General features: G+C 45.4%; 1 protein-coding gene across 1 annotated transcript in view; it reads left to right on the forward strand.

Moving 5' to 3' along the window:
* The window catches only part of MESR3 (misexpression suppressor of ras 3), a 38,482-nt gene extending 11,989 nt beyond the window's left edge, over nucleotides 1-26,493 (forward strand). The window contains exons 2-4 of the mRNA XM_012376593.2: nucleotides 22,984-23,244; nucleotides 23,370-23,582; nucleotides 24,016-26,493. Coding sequence (XP_012232016.1) covers nucleotides 22,990-23,244; nucleotides 23,370-23,582; nucleotides 24,016-24,354 — 807 coding nt within the window. The 5' untranslated portion in view covers nucleotides 22,984-22,989 and the 3' untranslated portion in view covers nucleotides 24,355-26,493. The remainder of the gene's footprint in view (nucleotides 1-22,983; nucleotides 23,245-23,369; nucleotides 23,583-24,015) is intronic.

Consider the following 26,493-nt stretch of genomic DNA (forward strand, 5'->3'; position numbering starts at 1 on the left):
TGATTTTTCCGCTTCGATCGGCGCGACTCGCCGAAAATTGGAACGGGCGTCTAACGGTAACGCGGAAATTGAAAAGTCGCCAGCGTGTCCGCCGTGTCTCGCGACGTCGCGTCATCACCGGTGAGAGATCGGAGGCGAGCGTCCCGAATTTTCCGCGTCCCAGTTTTCGGGGGCGACGAACGTGACGATCGCACGGGGACACCGCGCCACCGTAGCAGTCGCTCTCGACGTTCCCCGCATTTTTCCGCCGTGACAGCGTCGGATCCGCCGGCTCTTTCTTCCGCCCGGCTTCTTTTTCTTTCCCCTGCATTCTACGCGCCGCGGTGGACGGGCGCGTATTCCTCCCCGACGCGACGCGACGAGAAACAGGTTTACTCCCACTCGCGCGCCGCGGCGCGCTGCTCCACATTCTTATCTCGGCAGGTGAAATTCGGGATCCGTCCCGACGCGACGAGCGAGCGCCGACGACGACGGCGGCTCGCCCCGGCCGTACGTGATTCGCGACAGCGACAATTACGCGCACGCAAGTGCGCCGGGGCGACGCTGTTAATTCGCGGCCGAATGTAGCGCGCGGCATCTCGCCGTCTCGCTCTCTCGCTCCGTATTTGCGATCCGCAAATATTTTCAGCTGTTCGCGTGAATTAATCGCGTGCACGGCAGCGCTTCGTAACGGTTAATATTTGGAAACGCAGCCTATAGTGTTTAGAGATTTGTTTTGCAATCAATCGCGCGTATTTTCTCTTGTTTGTGTTTTTTCTTTTTTTTTCTTCTTCGACAGGAAAATATTTGTAGAACGGACTAGAGCGTGAATTCATTCGAGCTTCTTGCGGTTCTCGCCATCGTAATCGGACTCGCTAAAAGCTTCCGCCTTGTTTCGGCGTCCCGTTCCGCGGCACAATGGCAGGTAGACGGCTGCACTATTCTCGGCAAGCACGAGAGAGCACAACGTTCTTCCCTTTCGCGACAGAGGATCCACCGAGCTCTACTTTCAAGCAAAACTTCAAAGAGACTTTTTCTGAGACATGAGAACGGGACGTCTACCACTCCGCTGGCTTTCCGCTTCAGAAAGTTGCGCGGGCGGCTTCGGTACTTCGCCAACAGCGAGAGATAAAAAAGAAGTTTCCACGCCGGAATAATTAGGTCGCGATCGTTTGAATCGGATAAGCGCGCTCTCGTAACGAAGCTCGGTCTCGACGGCGGACTTTCAACCGGATGGCAATGAGAGAGCCGGAAATTAACGAGCCGGCCGAATCGACCGAGTATCGATTTGGTTTTTCGGCTCGATCGTACGAATTTAACGCGCAGCTTTGCACAGTTGAGAGTAAATTTATTTTACGCAAATGGTTTATATAATTTTTTTTTTTTTTTTTTTTTTATAAAATTGCTCTTGCAAAATCTCGCGGATTATTCCTCGCGCAGCAATTTTATTTGAAACCCGATGTACAACCAGCGTATTTCGTCGATTCCCGTCGCGCCGAGCGTATGCAATTTCTAGACGGCTAGCGAGACGTAAAATAAATCGTGCCGACGGGCGCGCATGGAAATAAGAGGTATTATCTTTTCCTGTTCCACAAACGAATTGGCGGGGACATGCCTGGGAGCCAACTACGTGCCGTAATGGAATTTTTTACGAGCGGATCACGCGTTCCCGCGAGCTCCGCCGCGTATCGCTGCGTATACCGAACATTTTTCCCGATATCAGCGCGGGCTGTTTTTCCCGATCGAAAGTTATCGTGACTCCCCGCCGCGGAGTTTATAATACCTGGGCTAATAAACGCTCGTATCGCGGTGCGCGAGGTATGCGCCGTGCACCGATAACGTGCGTTGATACAGCGTTGAAACTCGAAATGTGTCGATAAGCTGAAGAACGACGCGGCTCGCAGCGAATCAGTAAAGCAAATCTCCAATTACCGGTGTTGTTGTAACATTTGGCCGGAGGACAGATTTTGCACAATCGTCAGACGTATTCCAATTTTCACTCAATTCCAGACGTGTCTCTGTTTTTTATTTAATCAGCAGCCATACGATCGGCATTACACGGAAATAATTACATGATCCTGATTGGAGCGCTTTTTGAGGTCGGCGGTGACATGACGCTTGTCAAATGTCAAGGATTCAGTTGATGTGAACGGGTGATCTCTCTCGATCATGACATTGCATTTCTGCGTCCTCTCTCTCTCTCTCTCTCTCTCTTTCTCTCTCTCGTGCATATAAGCGAAATAAAAGCACGCGATTGCAACGTGAGGCTAAAACGTGACACATTGAGGTAACGCCGTGAATATCACGTCGCAGAAATATTCGTAAGCAAAAATGTTTTTACGAGGTAGATAAACCGCCGTGTCGTAAGCGAGCCGCGTACAAGTAACATGCGCATACTTGTAAAACGCTTTTATATTAATAATAAAAATTCTACGATCGTGGAAATACGCGGCGTATCGTCAGCAGCGCGCGTCCCTCCCCCTCGTCCTTCCTCTCCCCCCCCCCCTTCCTTCCCCTCCTGCCCAGCTGTGACGAAGGTCTCCCGTCACTTTTAAGCGACGTGTCAGGTGTCAAGACCCTGAAACCTCCTTCGTGAAGCAGGAAGATAGAGTGGGAATGCTCGGGCTCGAACAAGGTTGAATCTGCAATTTGTGGCGCGACCGGTTGGAAGCGCAAACTCCGCAAGAAACGCGCTTCTTGATAAATATCGCGCTGTTAATGTGCACGACGTGGCACTTAAAGCTCTTCCCGCAAGCCGCGTGCGAGAGATAACGTTCAGCATGTGTTGAATAAATCGCTGGACTATCAAAGCTTAGGAGTTTTGTTTCAGCGATTCGCACAAAGACTGGCGATTGCTCGCGACAAAAGTCGCAGGACGTCCCTCCGATTAGTAAGAACGGTTGCCGTCACGAAACCCTTTTCGATCGCGAGAAAAATTTGGAATCGTAAAATTCGGCTGCTCGCTCGTGGCGCTTCGTCTTACGCGCCCGAAAACAGAAGACGGGGTCTTCGACCTCGGCGGTATCGGCTGTTGACACTGCGGGCTTCACGTGAATTGCCGCGGAAAGTTAGTCGACATTAATGTACCAGCTAATGAATCATTAGCGTTCCTATTAGTCCATTAACGTCTCTTAACCTCTAGGGGTCTGTGCCATATCCGGTTGGGTTAACCGCATGGGAGCAGATGATGCTGGATGCACTTGCGTCATAGACACGGCTGCACCGGGTTCGTGTGTGCCAACTGGATGCGGCATTTTCACATTTTTTTCCCCACTTAGCTCGTAATTGCTTCTTCTATGATTCCCTCCATTACACGGCTTACAATTTATTAGTAATTTGAGATTGCGATTTCAAAATTTACCCAACCACATACGCAATTCTGTTCATATAACTTCCCTCTGAAAAATATTTCAATTGAGAGCGCGTGAATAATTCATATTGTTATTAAACAATAAAAACGTCTGAAAGGAATAAATAAAATAATTGAATTCTGTTCGTTAAACCGGCGAGTTTTTGCCAAAGTCCCCGAAGACGCTCGCGCCTTACAAAAATTTCCGAGACGCGCATAATTACGCCAGTCTGTTTTGTTCGCCGGCGATTAACGGGGCCGTCTTAACTCGCTCGGGATCGCTCGTGAAATTTATGGTAATTGTTTTCGTATTCTTTTTTTTGCTTTGTTTTCTTCACCGCGACCCATTACCGAGAACTCCAGCAGAGATACGCGCGATTCCTATCTTACGAGAACGCTCCGTCTGCCACGCGGGCATCCCGTGAAGAATTTCTCGTTCTGTCTCGTTACCGGCAACGACCGGGATGTAACCCGGCCGTAAAGTTCCTTCGCAATCGAGTTCATCTTTCCGCGATTTATGGCAGATGCATCCGATTCGCGTTTTCCTTCGCGCAGCGCGTTACCTGTACTTTTTCCCGAAAGATCGCTCGCGCGCACATTCCCGGGCAATGGATGCCGGCTGCGATAAATTTCCCGACTCGTCTGAAAAATGATCAGCGTGAAGTGCGGCGCGGTTATCTTTCGGGAGCGCCCGTAAGTCGAATTATTACCGGAATAAAGGAAAACTGGGTTGAGGTAATAACGCGCAAATGTGAGATAACCGCCTGTTATGGCGAGCGCTGCTAAGAGTAATCGCCTCGAACGGCGTACGGATAAATAAAATTCGTGACAGTCACGTCTCGGCTCGCTTCGAGTGACAGGCAGCGCGTGACTCTAATATTCATCTCCATCAAGGACTGAACGGAAGGCTGCGGGTTATTCGGCCTGTAACCTCGGCTTTCGCACGATTCAGAATCATTAAATAAGATCGGCGCAGCAGTAAATATATACTCGCATTCCTAGATCGAATCTAAGAAAACCACCGCACTTTTCGAGGTATACTTTTATCAAAGAAATTGATAAAATACACAGATATAGATTGTGATCTCGTTAACTGAAGCAATTCGATTTAAATTTATCGCTAGAAAAGTATCATTAACTTAATTGCGATATAAATAGCTTTTAGAAGTGGCGTCATTTGCATTAATTAGTTTTTTAACGATAATAATATCTGCGCGCTTCAAAGTTTCAATTGCACAACTCGAGTGCCGAACAACTGCGTATCGCAGATGTTGCACGCACGTGTTATTTATCCCTTTCCCGCAGGATGATAAGCCACGTTCGTCGAACGTGATCGTCCTGCCCAGTGGCTCGTGTTTCCACGGACGTAAAACTGCGTCCAATTCATATCGAGTGAACGCGTGTGCGTGGCGCATTGTTACAACGACCGGCTGCTATTATTCATCTTCTCCGAAAGAACGAATCGATTATCGCTTTACGAGCATCTTATTCTCACCGATTAGTCATCGCCGTTTGAAGTCGCGACCTTGACGAATGCGAGACGAGAAATGTCGTCAGCGAGCACAACTGAAAACTCAGTATTTTGCTAACGATCCGCAAAGAATCGTTGGAGCGCAATGGGAGCTCATTAATTGCGCAGATTTTTTTTTTTTTGCAGCTAACGTTATTACTCTTAATTAAGAGTCCCGAGTGATTACGAGCGAAATCGATAATTTGATCGATTAACGAGCGACTCGCAGGGGCCGGAGAAAAATAATTATGACGTATTAAGAAGGAGTATAGCGCGGAACGATTTTGTCGCGTCGCAAAGTTATTGACATTACATCGAAATGGCGATTAGATAACGTCGGATTCTAGCTATCATCGGGTTTAATAACGCGAAGCAAGATCCTGCGAACGCGAAGCGGGAATACTGGTTGTATACAAGACGATGATGTCATGCGGCGGCAACCTCCGGCGACCAAGGTCCAACATCCTCTCTTCGCCGACGATAACCTGTTTTAACTCTTGAAACTAATCGGCAAGTTCTCGGGGTTGTTCGACACTGTCTCGCTTTAAAGATGTCCCCATGATCGCAGCACTTTACCGTTCTCCGTGGAAGCACTATCATTCGCTCGCAATCGCACTAATCTCGATACTTCTCCGGATAAATCAAGAGTTCGCTTGTTGCAAACAGACGAAGATAAGAACGGTCTAATTACGGGCTATATCGGCTTCAAGCTGAGCTGCGCCGATAACTGGGTTTAGATATTTTCATTTTTTTCGCGATTATTGCAAGATTTCAATGTATGAAAAATAAACAGAGAAGATAAATTTAATCACTCTGTAACGTTAATCCACGCCGATGTTTGAAATCCACTTTAGATTTACAATTCGCGACGCAGAATCGAGACAGAAATCTATTTATATATAATTTATCGTCAAAAGCAAACCTTAATTACCAACGTCGCAGCGCGGGACAGGTTAATTAAAAAAAAATGTTACCGTTCGTTTGTAGTTAAAAGAAAAAGGTTTTTGATCGACGCGTTCAATTACTCGCAACTACTCTTTCGTAGATATTTTGTTTTCTTTCGCATTGTTGATGCTTTGCGCGCCTGCTAATTGGAATGTACACAATGTAACGCGGCGCGGAAAAAAAAAATCGCCGATGCAGCGACGCTTTGCGCGTCGCGTTGCGCCAAATCGAAATTCCTCCTCCGGTCGTTCGCGTCGAACGATATTCATCGCGTTCTCGTATTTCTGCGAGAAACAAATTGCCGACTGACGCGGCGTCATTATGTCATCATCCGTGCAGGTATTCCTGCGCAGCTTAGAATCGACCTCAGCTCGACCGGCGGAAGGTGAGACGTGACATCAGACTTTCTGAGAACAGTCGGCTCGTTGTTTCCTGTTCGCACGGGTCGAGAAGACGGCGGGGAGCGTCGTAAAAATATGGACGAGCACGTCCCTCTCGAGGAATCTCTACGGACAATCTGCGCCTGCGTCTCTCTTTTTTTTTCTACCACGAAGGATCTATTATATTTTACGAGCACTTCTTCGCTTCGACAAAACCTTTAGAAAGTTATTTATGGAAGTAAAAAGATGGAAGTGACAAATTCCGCTCAACTACGAGCTGGACACTGCAATGCTACGAGTTTTCAAGATGTTGATAATTGTAATCAATTGTCGCTTTTGTTCCTGCAAATAATGATCACTGCGAACTCTTTGTTCGGGCTTTTGAAAGTTTCTCGCTCGGAAAAAACTTGGCTGATTTACGACAAGCGGCGCGAGAAATTTCGTCTTAATTACTGCAATAAAGTTCTCCGAGAGAGACTTGCAAATATCGTTGAAGATCCCGTTCACGACACTCGGGAGGTTCCTCAGAAAATTGGTTCCTCCATTTCCCGCGGCATCAAGAGCTTCGCATGACCTCCGAGGGAGCTAAAAATGTGTACTCTAATTGACGTAATTTCTGGAGACCCTGAAAAAATTCTATGGGACCTTGTTGCTGTTTATGAAGCACGGTGTGACATTATTTTCGTATTACGTATAATTCTTCTCACGCGAGGATAATTCGCTAACGAGCATCATTGTTTATTTCCCATTTTTTTGGACGTGTGAAAATTACACGCTTTTAAAATCTCTCGGCGGAAACCTGCAATATTACGATTTCTTCATTTCGCTGATGCTACTGAAATTGGTGAATATTACTTCAGAGCTCCACCGATGTTTTAAAATGCACACATGTGAGCTTATCGCTAAAGCCGTAACAGGCAGGCATTGCCGCGCTCTCAATTATATAACCTGCTGACGTGAGTCAATAATTAATCATTCAGCGCAGCCTGTCTCATTTCGCGATAATTACGCGTACTTAACGTTTATTCAGAAACAGGCAAACTTCCTTCGCGGATCGTATTATTTCGTGCAAATAAAACGAGTTCGTGAGTAAGCGAAGTATTTCGCAAGAGGAAGCCGCGCATTTGCCTCAAACGGCGCGAGCGCATATTTATTTTCGAATCACGACGACTCTTGTTGCGCATCGGCACTTTCGTATCGGCGAGCCTGGCTTAATCACCGGCTCTAATGTCGCGGTAAATAAAATGCGTCGTCGCAATTTCTCAACGTATTCAGAGTTCCTTGCGGGAATGCCGGGCGCGCTATCGCGTATCGCTGAATGATCTTGAAATTGCGACACGCTATGGATGGTTACGTATGTGCTCGAATGCGCTTGGAAATCGCTCCCGGCGATTAACGTCTGGTAATGGCTTCTAACTGACGTACGCCAGTAAGGATGACTAACGATGTGAGCGAGTTGAGGACACGTGGGTGGAATTTAACGACCCTCCGCGTTCGTTAATAATGACGAATTTATCGCGGACGATGACAATCGCAAGTGAGAGACGCATAAATTTAGAATCTGTCTTGTTTATCTTCACTTGTTTCGAAAAAAATCAGCAACGAAAATATGAACGAATGATCCGTTTACTTTGCGAAAATGAAAATTTATTCCCGCAACGCGAGCTTCTCTTCTAAATATTCAAATCGAATGTTGCGAAGAATGCCGCGCGATATGCACGAAGCGTGCCTGCCTCTTAATATGCAACACGTCGGCGTTTGCATGTGACAAGACGGAAGCGAATTTTTGCGGAGTGGCATCTGTTTGTTATTCGGCAGCTGCGTCGAATGACTAAGGGACCGCGTGGGCGGAAGCGAATCATCAGCTCTGAATTGATAGCGTGCACATTCGCCGAGATAGAGAGACCACCTATCCTATCAGCGCACCCTATCTTCTTCGTATGCAAACTGCAACTCCCGTGATGTCTAAAGTTACTTGATGTCCCACGCGAGCGATTTTCGATCTTCGATCCCTGAGAATTAATTATTCACAGTCGTCGCGGAACACTCGCGAATATCTCGATTCCTCTTCGAGAAAGTTCGCTGCCTGGCAATTACTCGACTGAATTTAAAAAAAAATAAAATTCGATTTTTATTCCAAGTGGAAAATTGACTAGAGAGGAGCTAATGTGGCGCAACAAACGTGGAATAAAAAGGTTTCTCGATGCGAAGCGAAATGCGGATAAGTTACGCGAGTTTGAATGGTTCATAAGACTCGTCGGATTCGCGACTCTTTCGCTCGTCGACCAAGTTTTCTCCGGAGAACTTCTCTCATCGCGCTTATATTGACGGTCCTTCGAGTTCTCTCATCCGCCGCTCTCGCTTGACAAACGCTGTCTAACGAGTTCCTCCCGTTGCTTTGTGCCGCGAATCGAGTCGCCGCTGTCAGTTGGCATTGTCGAAGAAAATCTAGTGAAACCAATCGATCGTTTCGCGCACGACAATCGGCAATCAAGTCGCGGACATTCGGGTTGCTTCGCTACAAAATTGCCCGCCACTTGTAATTGACGATGAACTATGGATTTCTATCATCGTTCGTCGCTTGTTCGCTCACGGCACGGGCTTATGTAATTAGAGTGACGAAATTAATTATAACAGAGCTTTGTTCAATATTTTAATAATTAAATTAAAAGTACTATTTTAATATTGGAATAAAACAGCACTTTAGCTCTCGGGTAATTTTTAATAGCAGAATTTCAGTTGCGTTTAATTTATGCAACAGAACACGAATGCTAATTAACGTTGTTAAAAGTTGAAAAAAATAAGAACAGTAATTGAGCAAAGTTTTAGAGAACATTGATAAAACCATTATACATTTATACAGCATTTTCCATCATCGTCCACGAATATGATGATAAATCTGCCTTTCCTTCAGCGAAAATTTCACGAAAAATTATTTCTCACACGTGCTTTTCATTTCCATCGCGAAGTTATATAAAAACTTTTTTACGATTGATACAGAAATGCAATGCAACGCGTCTCTCACTGAGCACTCGTCGAATTATCCGCACAATGGCGAATTTTAAGATTGAGTGAAGGGAAGATAAAGCCGCGCGCCAAAGTACATAAAGAGCACGTATTCATATATCAAAATCCGGAATGCGTGAGAAGACATCTCTTTGTTCGCGGTATCTGTCGGTTGCCGAGCTATGCGGACGAATATCCGCGATATTAACACCGCTCGCACTGAGTGCCGACACACCTAGTCGGGAGAGACGAGTCGCCCGGAGAGAGGAGAGGAGTTTAATATAGAAATTTTCTCGCTCACCGCCCACCGAGATTGCAAGGATTTCGTCGCCAGCCCTCTTCGAATTCCTGTAAAATATCCCGCTGCACCGCGCGTGCACCTCGCGCTTATCACAGCTAATTGCGACGAAAGCGCGACTATTTCATCCCGCGTTGAACTCTCATTCGACCGCGCTGCAACAATTTGCGGTTGAAAACCAACTCGCCAGAAATCAATTCACCGGACTCGGGCTAAGCGACGAGGAATTAATCTCGTTACATTACCGGTTCGTTACGCCGTTCCATTGCGCTGTCGTACGAATCGCGCGCTATTATAAATTACGCAATTGGCTTTCGCAGAGCCGGAATCGCGGTGGGGGAAACGCGCGGCGGAATTGGCTGTCGGTATCGGCGGCGTTCGCGCGAAATTGTTCGGCGAAAGAAGTTTGTTGTGCGCGACCCTATTATGGAAAAGCGATGCGGCAACGAGTTTTACTTATCGTCGACTATACTCGGCGGATAATAAAAATTCACTACATTATCCGCAACTTCTTTTCCCGCGCAGCAACTCGCGGAGTTGCACGGCGCCGCGGTTTTCTCCCTCGTCGGATTTAATCCCTCGTGAATTTTGCTCTGGACGCAATATAACCCGACGTTAATCCCGATCGTTGTTTTTTGCTCGCGTAATGACGACTGACGATGTACACGGGCATCCGTTGCCGATCGCGACGCAGGAAATTCTCGATGAGCGTAAACTTAAATGTTACCGCCCGACCATCGCACAGTCGCAAATTATGGAACTCCGACGAGGCGGTATTCATAAAACGGCATTAAACCCGCGGAGATCATTAAAAGAAATGAAAGGTTTTCGAGTTTCCTTAACTTTTTTTTTTAAAAGAAAAAACACTGCTGCTTTCACGATCCAATTATCTTTTATTTTTTTTGTGCCAAAAAGCAGATGAAAAGTAAACGCTGTTCCATTTTATGCGCATTTGACTGTTCCTCGAATAATGAGGATCGTGTAAACACGACGAAAATGTTTAATAATTCATTGACGCATTAATTGTTAACGAGCTGCGTCGGGCGAGGATGTCGCGCCGTTTAATGGCTATTTTATGTAAAATTTTTCGCGCTGCGCTGTTGCAGTCTCAGATAAATTCGCAGCCACCAATTTCACAAACGTTTATTAGAAATTCTGCAATCGGAAGCGACATAGTGCACTTTAGAATTAGATAAATCGAACCAAATGCACGCTGTGTTTGATGAAAATGGGAGAGATTTTAACCTAATTGATATATCCACGTTTGCAATCCACGCTGTGTCATTAATTATTATCCTGATAATTAATTTACATGTAAATGATTAATATCTGTTAAGCGTGGTAATTAATTAAATAATTCGCGGATTAATACCCCGACATTGAACAAATCCGCGCGCGCTGCCATTGAATAAAGCATTGATCCCGCGAACGCGGCATTATTCGAGCGCGATATTACGTTGCCTCGCCTCCCGGGATGCATTTCATAACCTAATTTTTCATCGATCTTTCCTCGCGTACGTGTATCAATGTCGCGCGAGACGGCGGGACGCCCGGAGCTTTCAGCGCCGATATCGTACACGCGTCACGTAAATAAACCTTAACTTTTGCCATGTGCGAACGCGCGCAAACGGCGCCTTCGCGAGAGTTCTAGCTGCTGCAATCATTTCGACGTCTGTCACCGTTCGCGCGTTGGTGTGCGCAGCGTAACTCTACGCCCGTTTGAATTACAGCACGCCCGTACAATACGCCTCGCTCGCTCCGCCGTCGCCGCCGCGTGCATTCCGTAAAGGCGACTGCAGCAGGACGCGAGCGAATATGCAGATCACGCTCGTGTACCTACGTAGAGAGAGAGAGAGAGAGAGAGAGAGAACGTCTTCTCCTCGCTTGAAAATTTGACGATCCGTTTGCGAGGATCGTAAACGCGGCATCGCGCGACTCGACCTGCATCCCGCGCGCCGAGTAACATATCCTTCCGCCGATTCGCCTTTTTACACGACCGAATAAATCGCGGAGTGAACATATTAGAAATTTTTTTCGCCGTTCATTTCTCCGATGATCGATTTTCCGCTCGTGCGGATCGCGCCGAGTTTCTAGCCGCGGTTGACTTCAACGACAGGATGTTTGCGACGATTCGTATCGCAGCAATGTTTTGTTCCGTTAATGAACGAATTGAGCAATCGCGCGATCTAACTCGTTTCCACCATTTGCGGCAAGCTTAGTGTGGGAAAGTGTTTCTCACAAACCTGCTCTTTTTTACGTCACTTTCTCCTCTCCGTTTTCGCGCAATGTCGTAAGTTAACGACCGATCGAACCCGGATAACGCGATTATGTTGAGAATATACCGACAATTTCGAATCGACCCACGCGTCCTTACGAGACGCGGAGAAACAAATACGAGGAGATGGCGGATACGTTTAAGGAACGCAGAGCGATACAGACGGCGTCGTCGCGCGCAGAATCTCATACTTTAGACAGCGATGAATCCTCATATTTATCGTTCGCCTTTTACGCGGCGAAGCGTGTCTCGTCGGATTCGACGGCGGGATGAGTCGCGAACCGATCAGATCCGTGGCATATCACGACGCGGCAACGCGCGCGCTTTCGTACAGCGCGGCGTCTGCTCAATTTATGTACCCGCGCGCAGGACGCCTGTTAACCGGCGAAACGAGTTTCGTATTTTACATACACCCGTCCTTAATTTACAGTTACACAGCGGACATCGCCGCGATGCTACAACCGGGCGCTCGTGCGTTTCGACATTGAAACCGGAGGCCGCGAATCGAAATGCTCGACGTGTCTCGCGCAATTTTCGCGAGCTTCTTGCCGACGATAATAGCGGCGGACCGTGTCTGCTTGATTATATAAAAAGTTGCGGTTTCATTAAGCGTAACGTAACGCGAGAGGATTTCTTTGCCCGCGCAAAAGTCAAAGTCACTTTGACGAAGAGGCGCTCCGCGAAGCATAAAGTCTCGTACGTATAATTTTGCGGCGGCGCACAAACCAGATGTTGTGCGAGTCTGCCGATCGTCGGACTGGCGCAACGTTTCTGCGTATTATTCTTGTCTGTCGGGCATGAACATGAGACGCGAAACGGCAGCGAATTACGCTTGATTACGCGAGCGCCTTTCAACATGAATGAGACGCGCGCCGGAGTTCCGCGTCCTGAAATCTCTCGTTCATCGAACACGGCATGTGGCACGTGCTCGCCGGCCTGACATTTCTAACTGCGATCCCGCGCGATTTCCAGCCAGAGAAAGCGCGTAGAGAATTAAGAACCGTACACTTTTTCTTTCATCCCACAACGTTTCCCCCCCCCCCCCCTCGAGATATTCCAGGTCGAAAGTATCAATGAGCCCGCCGCGGCGTGTTAAATTATGCGTATATGATTTTTTTTAAGTGCGCATAAAGAGCGGACAGCGAGAGTCACTTTGTGAAAAGAGGCATGACTTTCGAAAACGGTGAAGAGTAATCGACAATCGAGATAAAATTCCCGGATAAATGATGACGGAAGTGCTATCATTTTATTCCCGACGCCGCTTTGAAAGTCAATCTTTGCTTTCGGTGTAACGCAAATCGATCGTACTAAATATAACAATGTAATTAATCAAACAATTCATTAGGCAATTAATTATGTAGCAAGTTGTGCGATAGACTGGAATAATTAAATGACGTTCTAGCGAGTTTCGCGGTGAAATTTACAGGAATCCGTATTATTTAATCAGACGGGAAAAGGATCCCTTCTCTCTCTCTCTCTCTCTCTCTCTCTATCGATCCAACGATTTAGCGTAGGCGGCTGAATGCGAGTGAGGACCGCCGCGGACAAGTGGTCGAGGCCATTGTCTGCCACGTGCGACGGGAGGCAAATGAATCTCCCTTTCACGTCCCGACGTTTGAGTCTCGTAGACCGCGACAATCCCGTCGAAAAGCTGTCTGTCCGGGGAATCCGCGTGCGGGTGGCAGAATGGGAGCGCGAGTGCGCTAATCTGTCCGGCGGGATCGTTGACTTTTCTTCCCACGCTCGCGTCCCCGAAGAAAGCGACCGCAAATTACACTCTTGTTTTCCCCGCCGCGACGACGCTCCCGTCGACACGGTCGTGTCACCTCGGTCGCGTGTATCCGCTCGCTCGGATAAATTTCAAGGCGCATCCGGCGATAATCCCTCTTCTCGGTCGCGCCGAAGATCGCCAGCGCCTTCGGCGCGAGCGGCTCCTGTCCGGATTGCACGCGACGATCGCTCGCGTGTCCAAGTCGCCGTGTACGTCGAGAGGTCGCGAAAACGTGCGCTTGTTTTATTTATGCGCGAACGGGAATGCAAAAGTAACCGAGGGTTTGTTCGTGCGACCGCGTTCGCGAGTCCAGGGCTCGTCGCGCCAAGACGGGAGAACGAGTTGACGCGCAGGACAGTTTCCTGAATGGGTAATAATCACGAGATAAAATTTGCATAGATGTTTGCCGATCGTGCGACTCGTATTTAAGCGTCATATTTTTGTTTCAGAGCTGCCGCGCACTTAAGTAGAATTTTTAGCATCCGATGTGGATGCTGTTAACGGGAGAAAAATATTATTTTTACATTTTTACTCGCGACGATTACACCGGTGTGTGTTTTTTCTCAGCAGTTCATATTCCGGGCGGTAAATGCATTAAGAAAAAGCTCGGACGCGGCGGTTGCATTATTTCGTTAAAATGTAAAGAGCAAAGCGATGTACGCGCCAAGGACGCATTTGCGTGTCTCATATTTTTCACATTTTCTACTCCTCGTATTTTTAACGAACGGATAAAAAGTATTTATTTTATTAAATTCCACCGTTGCAAATTTCCCATCTACTTCACATTTCATCGAGCTGCATCGATGAGCACGAGAGACTCGGGCAGCACGATTTTTATCCATAAGAAACGCTCTTGAAGAAAATTTCCGGTGGAGAATGTTCGCGGATCCTCGATTATGTTTTGCAATTTGTTTTACACGAATAATTATCGGAGCAAAACGAGTTTTTTTTTTCCGAGAAAAGACGCGACATGTTATATATGTGTAACGGAGTGAGACGAGTTTTCGACGGACGGCTCGAGCGGATGGGTGAAAAAGGATTACAGCGAGAGACAGAGAGAGAGAGAGAGAGAGATGTTCAGGATCTAGGTTGCGCGTGACTTCGTCGTTTCGTTTCGAAATATAACCCTGTCTGAGCGCTGTATGACGTGTATGATCGCGATCGAAGCAAGCAGAATGCACCAGTTGGGAAATCTCTGACTATTTCGCAGTGATCCCGATGATCACTGTGATAATCGGCGGGAGCACGAAGCGGTATTGCTCGCTCGCTCGCTACGTGCTCATTTGACGGTTGTAAACACTCTCCCCGTGATTGTATCGCGGCGGACGTTTGTCGATTATGCTCCACTTTATTGTTGCGTAATTCGCACCCGAGCTGGTCGTTAATGAGCGACCGAACAATGGGCCGGCGATCAAATGTAAGATACAAAAGATGATAAAATTCATTAAGTGTAGAATAAGAGATATTGAATTTTGTGTAAATCCAACATTTTCTCCCCTTTAACTTTATGTAAATTTTGCACATACACGCGTGCATTAAATTGCAAAAATTGTCGGATCAATTGCTACATCGATGGCCCGTGAATATCAACGGCGTCGATGCTTAACTGACAGATTTATGTCGCATAAAGAATACAATTTCTCTCAATGACTGTCGTCCATTGTGATAATCAGCGACCGTGAAGTTTACGACTGTCGAAACATTTGTCTCGATGAAATCGCGATAAGCCTGCTTGGCCGAGTGCGACGCAGAAGTGCGTAGGAATACGTAGGAAGCTAGCGAGTCGCCAGGATTTATAAGTTTATCACTTCCCCAACACTTGACCCGGATTCGCGAGCGAGAAATTCATTCGCCAACAATCCTACGCAATCGTTACTTACTAACGATCGTGCGTAGTCAATGAAACAGCCTGAAGAAAGCACGCGCTCTTCACGTCGGACGTTACTATCTGCCTCTGCGAATCGCCTACGAATCGGTTTCGTCAGTCTCTCGCATTCGAATAGTGCGAAATACCTACGTGATTATTCGCGATATTACACGCGCGATCTCGCCGCCAAGTCAGCCGGCGCATCATAAAGTCTCGCGCGTCTAATTAGCATAATTTGAATGTTGGCATAAATAATTATCAAGAGTTACATGCCTCTCTCGACTAATTTGCGACGATTTTTATTCGCAGTCAATATTCACAGCTAATGTTCGAATCAGCGATCGTAAATTTGCTAGGAGAAAATTCGGAGATTCTTCGCGCGGACTGTCGCGGCGGCCGCTCGTATATTTCAAGAATCCCGAGATTTACAGGCTCGTCGGCGAGTCGGGCGATATCCGAGCCGGATACCAGCGAGGGAGATTAATTCGCGAATAATTCTCCGCGAACGATGGCGCGCGCTCACGAATATTCGAGGACTTCGATTACGGGAAAGTAATGCCCGCCATCCCGATAATTGACTACGAATGTCTACTCGAGAACTACGAGAGTCGGCTGTAATTTACATCCAAGACAATTCTCGCGATATCCGTGCGTATCGCTTCTTTCGCTCTGATCCAGAAAAAGTGGAAAAAAGCTTTATCAGATTGTTAATCGGTCGGCCTGAATGCGAGATCAATTTGCGATCAGTCGAGTGCGACGCTTCTCGATGATCAACGATGATGTAGCAAGCTACATCAAATAATAAACGCTTCTCATCGAATATACTCAACGACTCCTTCTTTTTTTTGGATACAATCGAGAAGAAGTCAGCAACATGAAGGACTCATTTGACGTGATTGAGAGAGAGAGAGAGTGCCTTCTTCGTAAAAAAAAACTCAATATGTAAATATCAAAATAATTAATAGGTTTGTAATAAGCGAATGCAAATTAATTTATTCCTAAAATTGAATATATCCTTCATATTTTTTACTAATTAAATTTCACAACCGCAGTCAATTTCAATTTGCGATGTATTGCATTAATTTGCAATAAGACACTTTTCTCTCACAAGCTAAATCCATTGAATGGAATCAGTCTAGCAAGAGCTCGCAGATAGCGGTTGGATGAAACCCGATCCCGGTCATGTGCGTCCGTCATTAATCACGCGCCGTGATTTATGAATGATTGGGTATCCGCGAAACGTAGATCACTGCGAGAAAGTGAGTGAGTGTTTGCGCGGCTGTCCCTCGATTTCACCGCGAGTGCCGGCCGTTGCTGATGGCGATGACGCCATTTCTCATTACAGCCATTCATGTCCGCGGTAATAATTACGCTACTACGCGAGTAGTCACGCGTCTGGCATTTCTGCCATATTATTCTGTCCGCGTTCTGGCGCATGCAGTCGGGCCCGCATTTGTTTTCGCGGACGACGCGCGCCTAATTGGCAGGATAATTATCGCTGTACGAGCTACGAGGCGAGTTTCGGCACATGTCGGAACGACGGGCGTCTATCTCGCGCGGGCTCCCCGGCATAATTAAGGCAATTTATCAATTATATTCGCCCGAAGGCTGTGCACGACGATCCGTTAAACGGTTCTTCTTCGACGAGCTGCATGGAACTTTTATCCGCAGGAATTCTAACGCTGAAGCGAATGCGACATTGCACAATTGTTAATTCACAAAATCAATCAGTGCAAAAGTGATTTAATAACCTGGTTATCAAAATTATTATTCACAATTTTGACAACGAATTTGCACAACGCAAATTGATTAAAATAATTTCTATTAAATTATAAATTACAAAATTGCAAAATGCCAATTAAATCTTTTCGATTTAAATCTGCAATTATTTGACCGCCGCGAAGTGACGTGAAGAATTTGCGTAACAACGCAGATTAACAATTGTGCATGAAGCTGGTGAAATGACCAACGAATGTAAATAGAGCCTGAAATTAGGCACCGCACATGTCTAACAGTGTGTATTAAGTGGCGTGTAATTAGCGTGCGAGGCGGACGCGCGCGTTCCAACAAAGTTGCATTAATCTCAGCGAGCTCCGCGTCGCTCGCACTGCGCGGCAGCAGTACTCAGAACAGCAAATGCAAGCGTGTACAATGTAAACTGACGTTGCTGTCATACTCGAATGACATCAGCTTTAATTCGCATGTCATACTGACATTCTCTCTTCCCGTCACGTAAAATATTAAGATGCAAAATATTTCAAATACTTTGCGACGTTATCACAAGGAAGCGGAACTTCCGAGCAGTGTTTCTTGAACATTTCCAAAGAGCAATGGCGCATTTCAAAATTAAAGTTTCAAAAGGGAAGAATGGAAAAGATCAAGAAGGAAATACGTACGAAGATATATTAAAAAATTCGATATTTAACTTTAAAACATTGTAATTTCCTTTCAATGGTCCAAGAAATACACTGCGGAGTGAAACTTTCGTGTTTTATTTAGTTGCTGTTTTTTCGCTTGCCTTCTCGTTGTTCTTCATTACTTAATATTTTTCTTACTGCATAAAGTTCAACAGTGAAATGCTGAAACGATTTTAAGTTATAAAATACGAACAAGTTGAAACATTTTAATAATCTCGATAATAAATTTCCCATAAAACGCATCGGCACCAAAATTTTATCTCACAGATGACGCAAGTTTCTTGACTTCGAACACAGTCGAAACTTCCCTCGAACTTTAAATTGCGATTATTTACGCAAACGAGAATTAACGCAAGTGTGTGGCGTCAAAGGATGCGGATAAAAGCGATCGTTTCGCAAGAACTGTGAAACTTTTAAGTCAGATCATTACCTCGGCGACTGCAAAGTAATTTCCGACACAGCTGACTGGGCACAAATACGATAATCAGAGGAAAATTGACTGTAATGGATTTTTTCTCGATTCTTGATTTAATAATAACTTCTCGAACGGTACAAAAGTGGCGTTCGGCTTCATTGTAGCGCAAAAAAAAAAAAAATATTTTACAGCACAGCCGTGCATTTAATCCGCGTTATCTAATCACTCGAACAGACTTGCCTCAGATATCATAACGCGACGTTATCTCGACGATGCACTTTGCGCGTCGGATAAATGCACAAACGCCGCCCTTCCCTGTTAACAAACTTCATCGTCTGTTTCTCTCCCTTTTGTCCCCGTTACACGCTTCCCTGTAACGCGGCACTTTCACGAGTCTATAGACACCGTTACCAACCATTGGCAACTCGTGAAGTTTCCCGGTGCGTCACGCGCGGAATTCTCGCCGGTCGTTGCACCGCCCAGCCGCATTTCCGCGAATGCATCCAACGTGCGTATGCACACCGGTTGCTAGGGGTGCGCGACAAGAGAGGGATATAATGCGGGGAAGGCAATGGAGCATCGAGGTGGAAAGGAGACAATGCGACAGATATCGCAAAATGACACGAAGCGGGATGTAACCGAAATAGACGAAGCCGGCGAGAGAGAGAGAGAGAGAGAGAGCGGTGGGACATTAAAATAGACGAAGAGAGGTTGTTGAAGTCGCGTCGATAGATTGCGTCGTCGCTCGCACTCGCGCTTATTGTGCCGTCACGACTCTCCGCTCCGCGGGAGAGAGGCTGCTGTCACGAGAGACGAGAACGGAGAGGAGTCTCTCGCGCCTGTTGCGCGAGAGAGATGACCCGGGAAGAGTGTCACGAGCAGAAAGACGCGCTTGCACATCTAGCCGGAATGGCTGCGCGAGATGCATCGCCGCACCTAAAACGGCATTCTGGAAATGTTTGAGTCGAAGTAACTTTGAACAAAGAGCGGTTTGTGGAGGATCGATCCTAATAATTATACAACTGCGATCGAGTGAAATTCACGAAAAATTCAGAACCGCCTGCGATGCCTCCGTGATTTATACACGCGCTATATTCAATTAAATTTTAATAAAAAGTTAACTGAGATTTTCAATAACGCCATTCTCGCGTTACGTGGTTGAAAAGTGATAAAAAGTCAGTTGCATCACGGTCAGCGCTAACTAGTATTTATGGAAGCGGCGAAACAAAGGCTCGCCGAATTTCCGCGCGGCTCGTGAAAGAAGGCGGTTAACAGCACGGCTAATCAAAATAGATGACCCGCGGAAGAGCAGCGCTCTAACCCGCTCCGGACAATAGAGCCGAAGGCCTGCGGGTTACCTACTTTTAATTGCAAGCACGTTTTACGCTCGGCGAAGTACCGGGCGAGCTATAAATTCCCAGCACGAGCGTTTATCCCCGTTACAGCCACGAAACTAATTAGCCCGGCAGTAATTAATCTTTCATCTCCGGCGGGGCGACGTACCTGTCGAAGCGAGCGTACCCAAACGATTGCCGGCGCAATTGCGAATCGTTTTCCGGCGAGACGGTTGCTCAGAGTTTGTTTTCGGAACTGCTTTTCGATACGATATCGTTCTATGCGATATCGCTTTATGTGTTTCTTCAACAACCAGCTTGGGTTGAACAATATTTGATATGAATCACGCGATAAAATTTCTTTCCGTGTCACGTTAAAGGCTGCGCTTGGTTTTGAGATTCAATTAGTCCACAGTAGGCTCTCGCTCGCGAGAGGAGAGAATTCGTCTCGAGTTTTAACGATTGCGCGACTGCAGCGACGTTACGCCGACTTGTACGACGATTGCATCCCGCGTGAATTTGACCCGTAATTAACCTGACGCCGTCGTGACACGTCCTCGAATTTTACTTAACTGCATTCCGCGCTCTTTATCTTTCCTTAATTCAATAAGAAATACCACCGCTGTCCCACTTTCTAGCATCTTTTCGTAATCGCGTCGCGCCTACGCAATCTTCCATTTGAGACAAAAAGCGCGGACGTGTCTGCTAAACTCGAGGCGAGGAAAATTTTTCGACGTCAACGAGCGGCGACAAGATCGAACAAAAGGAACTACTGTCGCTTGGTACGTGTGCGATTTTAAATAAGAAACTGAAACTTTACATACGAAAAGAGTGAAATCGAGCATAAAATTCAACACCGCTAATTAATCTTCACACACTCCGATCTGACATTTCGGCAATCTGGCATTTTAGATTTTAATTAGCCTTTCAAACAAAAAATAATAGTCCTTCGAATTTTTCAATGACGTATTTCGCAGCATAAGAACGAAATTATTCGACTATATCGCGAAATGATGTCTCACTAATTGACATTTTTTAATATAAATGCGAGGCTCGTTATTTTTTCACCGACACCACTTGAGAATCTAAAGTAAAGAGTTGAGCGTGCGTTAAAAGTAGAAGGAAAATCATTCAAGTCCGGATACTTTTACTTAAGAAGAAAGGAAGTCTCACAAGCACGTCTACGGCGCTCCGCGATCCAATTAATCCGCCTGATAATTATTCTCTGCCTCCCAAGCGGAGCGTGTGCTTCGTGAGAATACAAGGCGGCAGCGTGCGATCGTAATTATCTGCAGTTTATCTAGGAACGAAACGAAGCCGGGCTCTTATCGCGCGAGCGGAACAATGGCACATCCCCCCCGTCGACCGCAACGTGGACAATGCACTTCCGGTGTGCGTTTCGTGCGCGCGGGGACACGAATCGGCTCGCGTTTCAATTTGTATCGTTACGCTACGCCACCGCGATATCTCGCAGCGTACGCACGATATCGAAGCCCGGTACGATAGATGCGGGTCGATTGTGAAAGGGAGAGTCGCGTTCGCCGTTTTGCCAGTTTTTATTCTCCTATCGCGTACAAAAACACGTGTATTCAATTTACATAAATTAATAGTATTATTATTCATAAATTGCTACTAAATTAATACAATCAGTTTCAATCGATCAATTTAGTGTATTATACTAATTTAATCAACCAGCTCGATAACGTGTAGAATTCAACGCTGTCAGACGAAATTTGTGTCAAACGCAATCTTTCCGCTTTATCTTGCCAATTTGTAGTCTTGAAAACGTTATTCCGCCTAATTATACAGTCACAATGATAAACATGCGGGTCTGTCACGTTGCATCAATTAAACTTAAAGAAGATTCTCCTTTATTTCTGACCTTTGTGAAAGTAAACTTTGAAAACGTCAATCATAATTTAATACATCTACGAGAAGAAAGTAGTGAAAATTGAATCGGCCTCTGTGTATCATGATTATTTTTCGGTTAAAAAAAAATTGTATTGTTTTTTGATAACGATCTGACAACGTTGTAACATATTTAATTTATCCGCCCTCTATCAATCCAAATAAAAATGATTAAATTTGAGCGCGGCGTGTGATTGACACGCGTTCAAAAGAATTGTGAAACATAAATAAAGGCAGTTCCATTCTCTCTGACGCATGGATGGAACGCGTTGCTCACGCGTTTCCTCGGAAAATCAATTTTCATTTTCCCATTCACTCGTTTAAAGGTTAATAAAGCTCGATGAGCGACCGAGCGATGCGTCAGCATCATCGTGAGTAACGGAGGAATGCGCGCATCAAGTGCCAGAGGATCATTGACATGATCATCGCGCATCAGACGACCTCGTCGTTATTATCAATGAACGGGAAGAGACGCGAGGTCGCGGTGAGACCTCTTCCTAGAACTAGACCGAGCGACTGATAACGTGCAGATGCCTATTAGTCATCCGGACGATTCGACGTAAGCGCGCCGATCGAATTAAGGCCGGGTTTTTCTCGCGCGCATTAAGTGGGTCGCCTGCGCCTGATTAGTTCTCTCACGGTGCGACGTTTCTTTCCCGCCCTTGCGTCATCGTAGTATCGACGACCCAGTTTTTCTCACCTCCGAGGTCAGGCGTCGGGGAAACGCACGGGGGTTCTTCACCCCTGCGAGCGTGGAACGATCCCGCTCGCTTTTTACATCGCATGCGTGGGATTTCGCTGCTGGCCGACGAATTTTACTCCATCTCGCAAATATTGTTTTATAATTCTGTACACAAACGATCCGCGCGAGGTTTATTTATATATTGTTGCCAAGCGTTATAGCGTTGCAAATTTTACAAATACTTAAAATATTTTGTTTTTATATTTTATAGAATTTGGAAAAAAAAAATAACAAGGAACTTCTGCCAGATTTATTGTCAGTTACACTTTTGCACAAACTCGGGGCTTAGTGATGATTAAGAGTGAAAAAGTAGATTGCGAGTTGCGTTGTGCTCGCAGCTTTCATCCTCATTGGACGAGTCCATTCTTCGATGACAATCGAAATTTCTGGGCTAGTCGGAGCTGTGCTTAATAAAGGGGGTCGCGGATATTTATAGAATGACACTATGGTACTCGCACAATCCAGAGTGTACTGGAAATCGATGAACTCTCATGCGCGCTCGCGGTGGGGTGGAAATTTGTCTCCCGCTCCGCAAAATAATGATCTCGCGCGCTCGCCCGTTGATATTTGGATAAAAATACTTTGTGTTACGTAATAAATTTTATGTCTTTGAAAATTGAACAGAAAAGTTACTATCTTTTTTTGCCGTTTTTTTTTTTCGTAACACCAAATTGTACAAAGCTATCTTTCACGAAGGACGTGTATTTTCGGAAACTGATAAAGCAATGAACTATGATGCGCTTCCACAAAACTGAGAGTCTCATTTCTGACATTCTTTTCTTTTCAGGCAACAATGAACGGACCAGTCTATGCGTCATCTTGCCCCGCATTGCAGTCAAATCTATCGCTGCATAGCTCATCGTATTACAGTGAATACGGCGGCACGGCGCGGAGACGGCTATCCTCAACGGGCGAGGCGGACACTTCCGCCACATCGAGCTACGAAGGTAGCGACAGCTCCGAGAACAGTGATGAATCCCGTCTCGAGCCGGTCAGTCAGATGGAGCGGGAGCAGCTCGAGACCTTCTTCCGCGGATTAAAATCGCAGGTAAGCAGCTTCGCGCGAAACGCGCGCGAGATGAATGCAATTGAAAATGATGAAACAAAGCGGATTTGTGCAAAAGATAGAACTTGATTTATGTGAATGTCAATGTAATCTCTCGCGACTTGCAGGTGTTCGTCTGCGAATCATTGGCGAATCTATATCTCGGCAGCGCGTCTCAGACGGAGAGGTGGGAGCTCCGCTTCACCGGGATACCCGTCGTGGTTCTCGATCTCGGGGAAACACGATCGCGATCCAAGAGACGGATTCAAATTTTATTGGCAGAACGCGGCACTTGCTTCACTCTCTGGCGCGAGACTATCGATAACCTCTCATCGTACAAGGTAAGGCATCACGGCTATCGCGATTGACTTCCGGAATGCAGATTATCGCAGATGCATTATCGCGTAGAAATATATCGCCCAATAACTTGGCACCGGTAGAAAATGAATAATCAATCTGAGCGATGTAAAATTTAAGAAGCGAAATTTATTTACCAGCTTTTTGTCTCGTTTACCTCGTTGAATAGATTGCGACGTGCTTCATTACAAAGCGGCTTGAATTTCAAAATTAGACATTTAACACCGTGTCGAATTACTTGCCGACGCATGCACGTTAGACCGAATAAAATATAAATGCGCGTGTATTTTTAAACGCCCTCGAAGAGGCGTAAAAAAAAAGTTATTCGTTGTAAAAAGTGTAACACTATATTTTCCCGAATCTTCTGCGCTCTACGGAGACAAGAACGAGGTAAGAGAGCTCTTGAAATGTTTGCAGGTGTCGGGACCAGCTTTCCACACGATGTGTCTCTCATCGGATCACACTCGCCTGGCCGGGCTCAGCTTCGACAACTCAAAAGCGGCGAACGATCTGTGGCAGCACATAGAGCGCCTCGTGTCGTGTCCGGAGAATATCAGCCTGTCGGCGCCCGGTAAGAAAAAGAAAAAGCCGGTGCAGAAGAAGGTGGTGCTGCCGGCGAAGAGCAACATCAGCCAGCCGTGTCAGTTTCAACACGTGACCAGCGTGGACGCGGCCGATCGCTCGCGATATTTCTCGCTGCAGACGCTGGTGCCGGCGCTGAGCGAGCTCGAGAGCTCGCTGGAGGCGAACTTCTGAGACAAGCCCCACGCTTCCGGCAAGCCCGCGTAGAATCGACGTGTCGCGACGCCCGACTCCCGCCTTCTTCCTCGGAAATAACTCTTCCGAGGAAGAAGGATCCGGTTGACGTCAGACGCGAGAGGGCGAAATTTATAGGACTCCTGCACAAACGTCCTCATCGATCTCGACTCCGATCGAAAACATTTTATCTTCTCGCTCCTCCTCCGAAATTCTTGTAAACAATCCAGCCCTTTGTATCGGATAATTTTTCGCTGTGAATGCGTGTCGAAAAAAGTTTCACTCCGTTTTTACTTACGAGTACATTACGAATACATTTACATATTTTTTTCCTTATGCATTTATACATTATATGCGTAATTTACAAATACGATAAATTTTTGTATCACGATATTACGATTATCGAAAAGTTTTCGATCACCAAAAGGCTAGATTCAAGACAAAAGGGAGGAGATATATCGACGAAGCTTTAAGGACGATGAGAAAAAGAAAGGGGGGATGCTTTTCTCGAAAAGCCCTCGCGATTCCCGAATTCATCTCTATCTTCCCGTGTCTCTTCCAATATAATCATCTAACTAGCTGATAAGAGTTAATGATAAATAAGATACTTGGTCGCGTTGAGTTCTGATTATCCTTGTTTTTGCGTAATCGCCTATCAATTTTAAATAACGCGTGCTCTAGATCATAAATAAGAATATATTCTTGGCATCACGCTCTCGATTTGCTTTTTCTCGGTTGTATGTTTCATAATGAAAGAAAGATTTATATTGTAATTATTTTACCGCATACATTATTTATCTGTATGCATGTGTTTACTAACTGCAAAATAATTCCTACAACTGCGTTAAAGAATAATTGAATTTCAATATTTTGACATATATATGTATGATCTAGAGATTAAGAAAAATTGATAAATGATTTGCTTTTAACATAGAGTAAATCTACTATTCTAGAAAGTATAATCTACGTTGTAATTAAGATTATTTCAGCAAATTCATCAGCATTTCCAGTACGCTTGTAAACGCTCGCGTAATGCACTGCGATGTGAATATATTATTAATTAGGTAGAATTAGTGAAATTGACGTGCATGACGTGTCCATATATAGCGAATTCAACTTCCTACCGTTTTCGGGTCGTTAATCGTGTCCGTAGACTTCGGTAGAAATTCTCGATCTTGTTGTCGACAACGCGCATGTTCAATAAAATGTTAAAAAGTAGAGATCTATTATCTTGAAAAAATTCTGTTCAAGTGAAATAATATTAAAGAGACAATTTCTAAATAGACATCTTTCATAAATTACAGTAAAGTGTTGCAGGTTGTAGAAAAAATATTATTTTACGATTCTACGCGTACTAATAATTCTTCCTATTTATTTATCATCGATTATATTTTTAAAAATTTTATATTGAAAGTTTTCATCTTACATGTTATTTCACTTGCACACATTTGGCAAATAATTGAAGACGAATATACTTCTGCTCGAAGCAAACTCGCCACTTGAGTGAGTCGCGCGCGAGAGTATCGTTTTACGATGTTCGCAAGAAGACTGGTTTCATTATCCCACGTATATAAACATTGTTAACAATAAGTACCTATGTAGCAATAGCGATCATTAGAGCGATTTGACGTTATCCTTAGAATCATCTGCGTGACTCTCGACATGCATTCAGCATCATCATCGTTCGTGTCGCTTCGAAACTTCCGTTCCGCTGAATGGAGAAATCGCGCGCGCATTTCGCTTATATCCATCGCGAATCAAATCTCTAGCGTTTAAGATTAATTAAACGTCTCAGTTAAGTTAAGTCTAAGGGTACAGTTCGCCCGGAGGGATTTTTTATCGTATTATCCGAAACGGACGTAATGCTTTCCGCAGAATTTATACGCACATACTTTAGTCACGTGAGTGGCGATTTACTTTCAGAAAGAAGCCCGGGCGCCCGTTCTAGAAGTTTAAGTAGATAACGTAACTTCGAATTAATATTAATTTCATTATCTACGACTGTGATATAAATATATGTATTTGTATCGTTACGTTTCCGTAACATGTATCCGCATTATTACTTGGAGATATAAGTTTATGAATATGACATGTAATAATAATAACTGTGCTAATAAATAGTAACTTCATGAAGCAGAA

Source organism: Linepithema humile, chromosome 4 (assembly GCF_040581485.1).
Source record: "Linepithema humile isolate Giens D197 chromosome 4, Lhum_UNIL_v1.0, whole genome shotgun sequence".
Classification (NCBI taxonomy): domain Eukaryota; kingdom Metazoa; phylum Arthropoda; class Insecta; order Hymenoptera; family Formicidae; genus Linepithema; species Linepithema humile.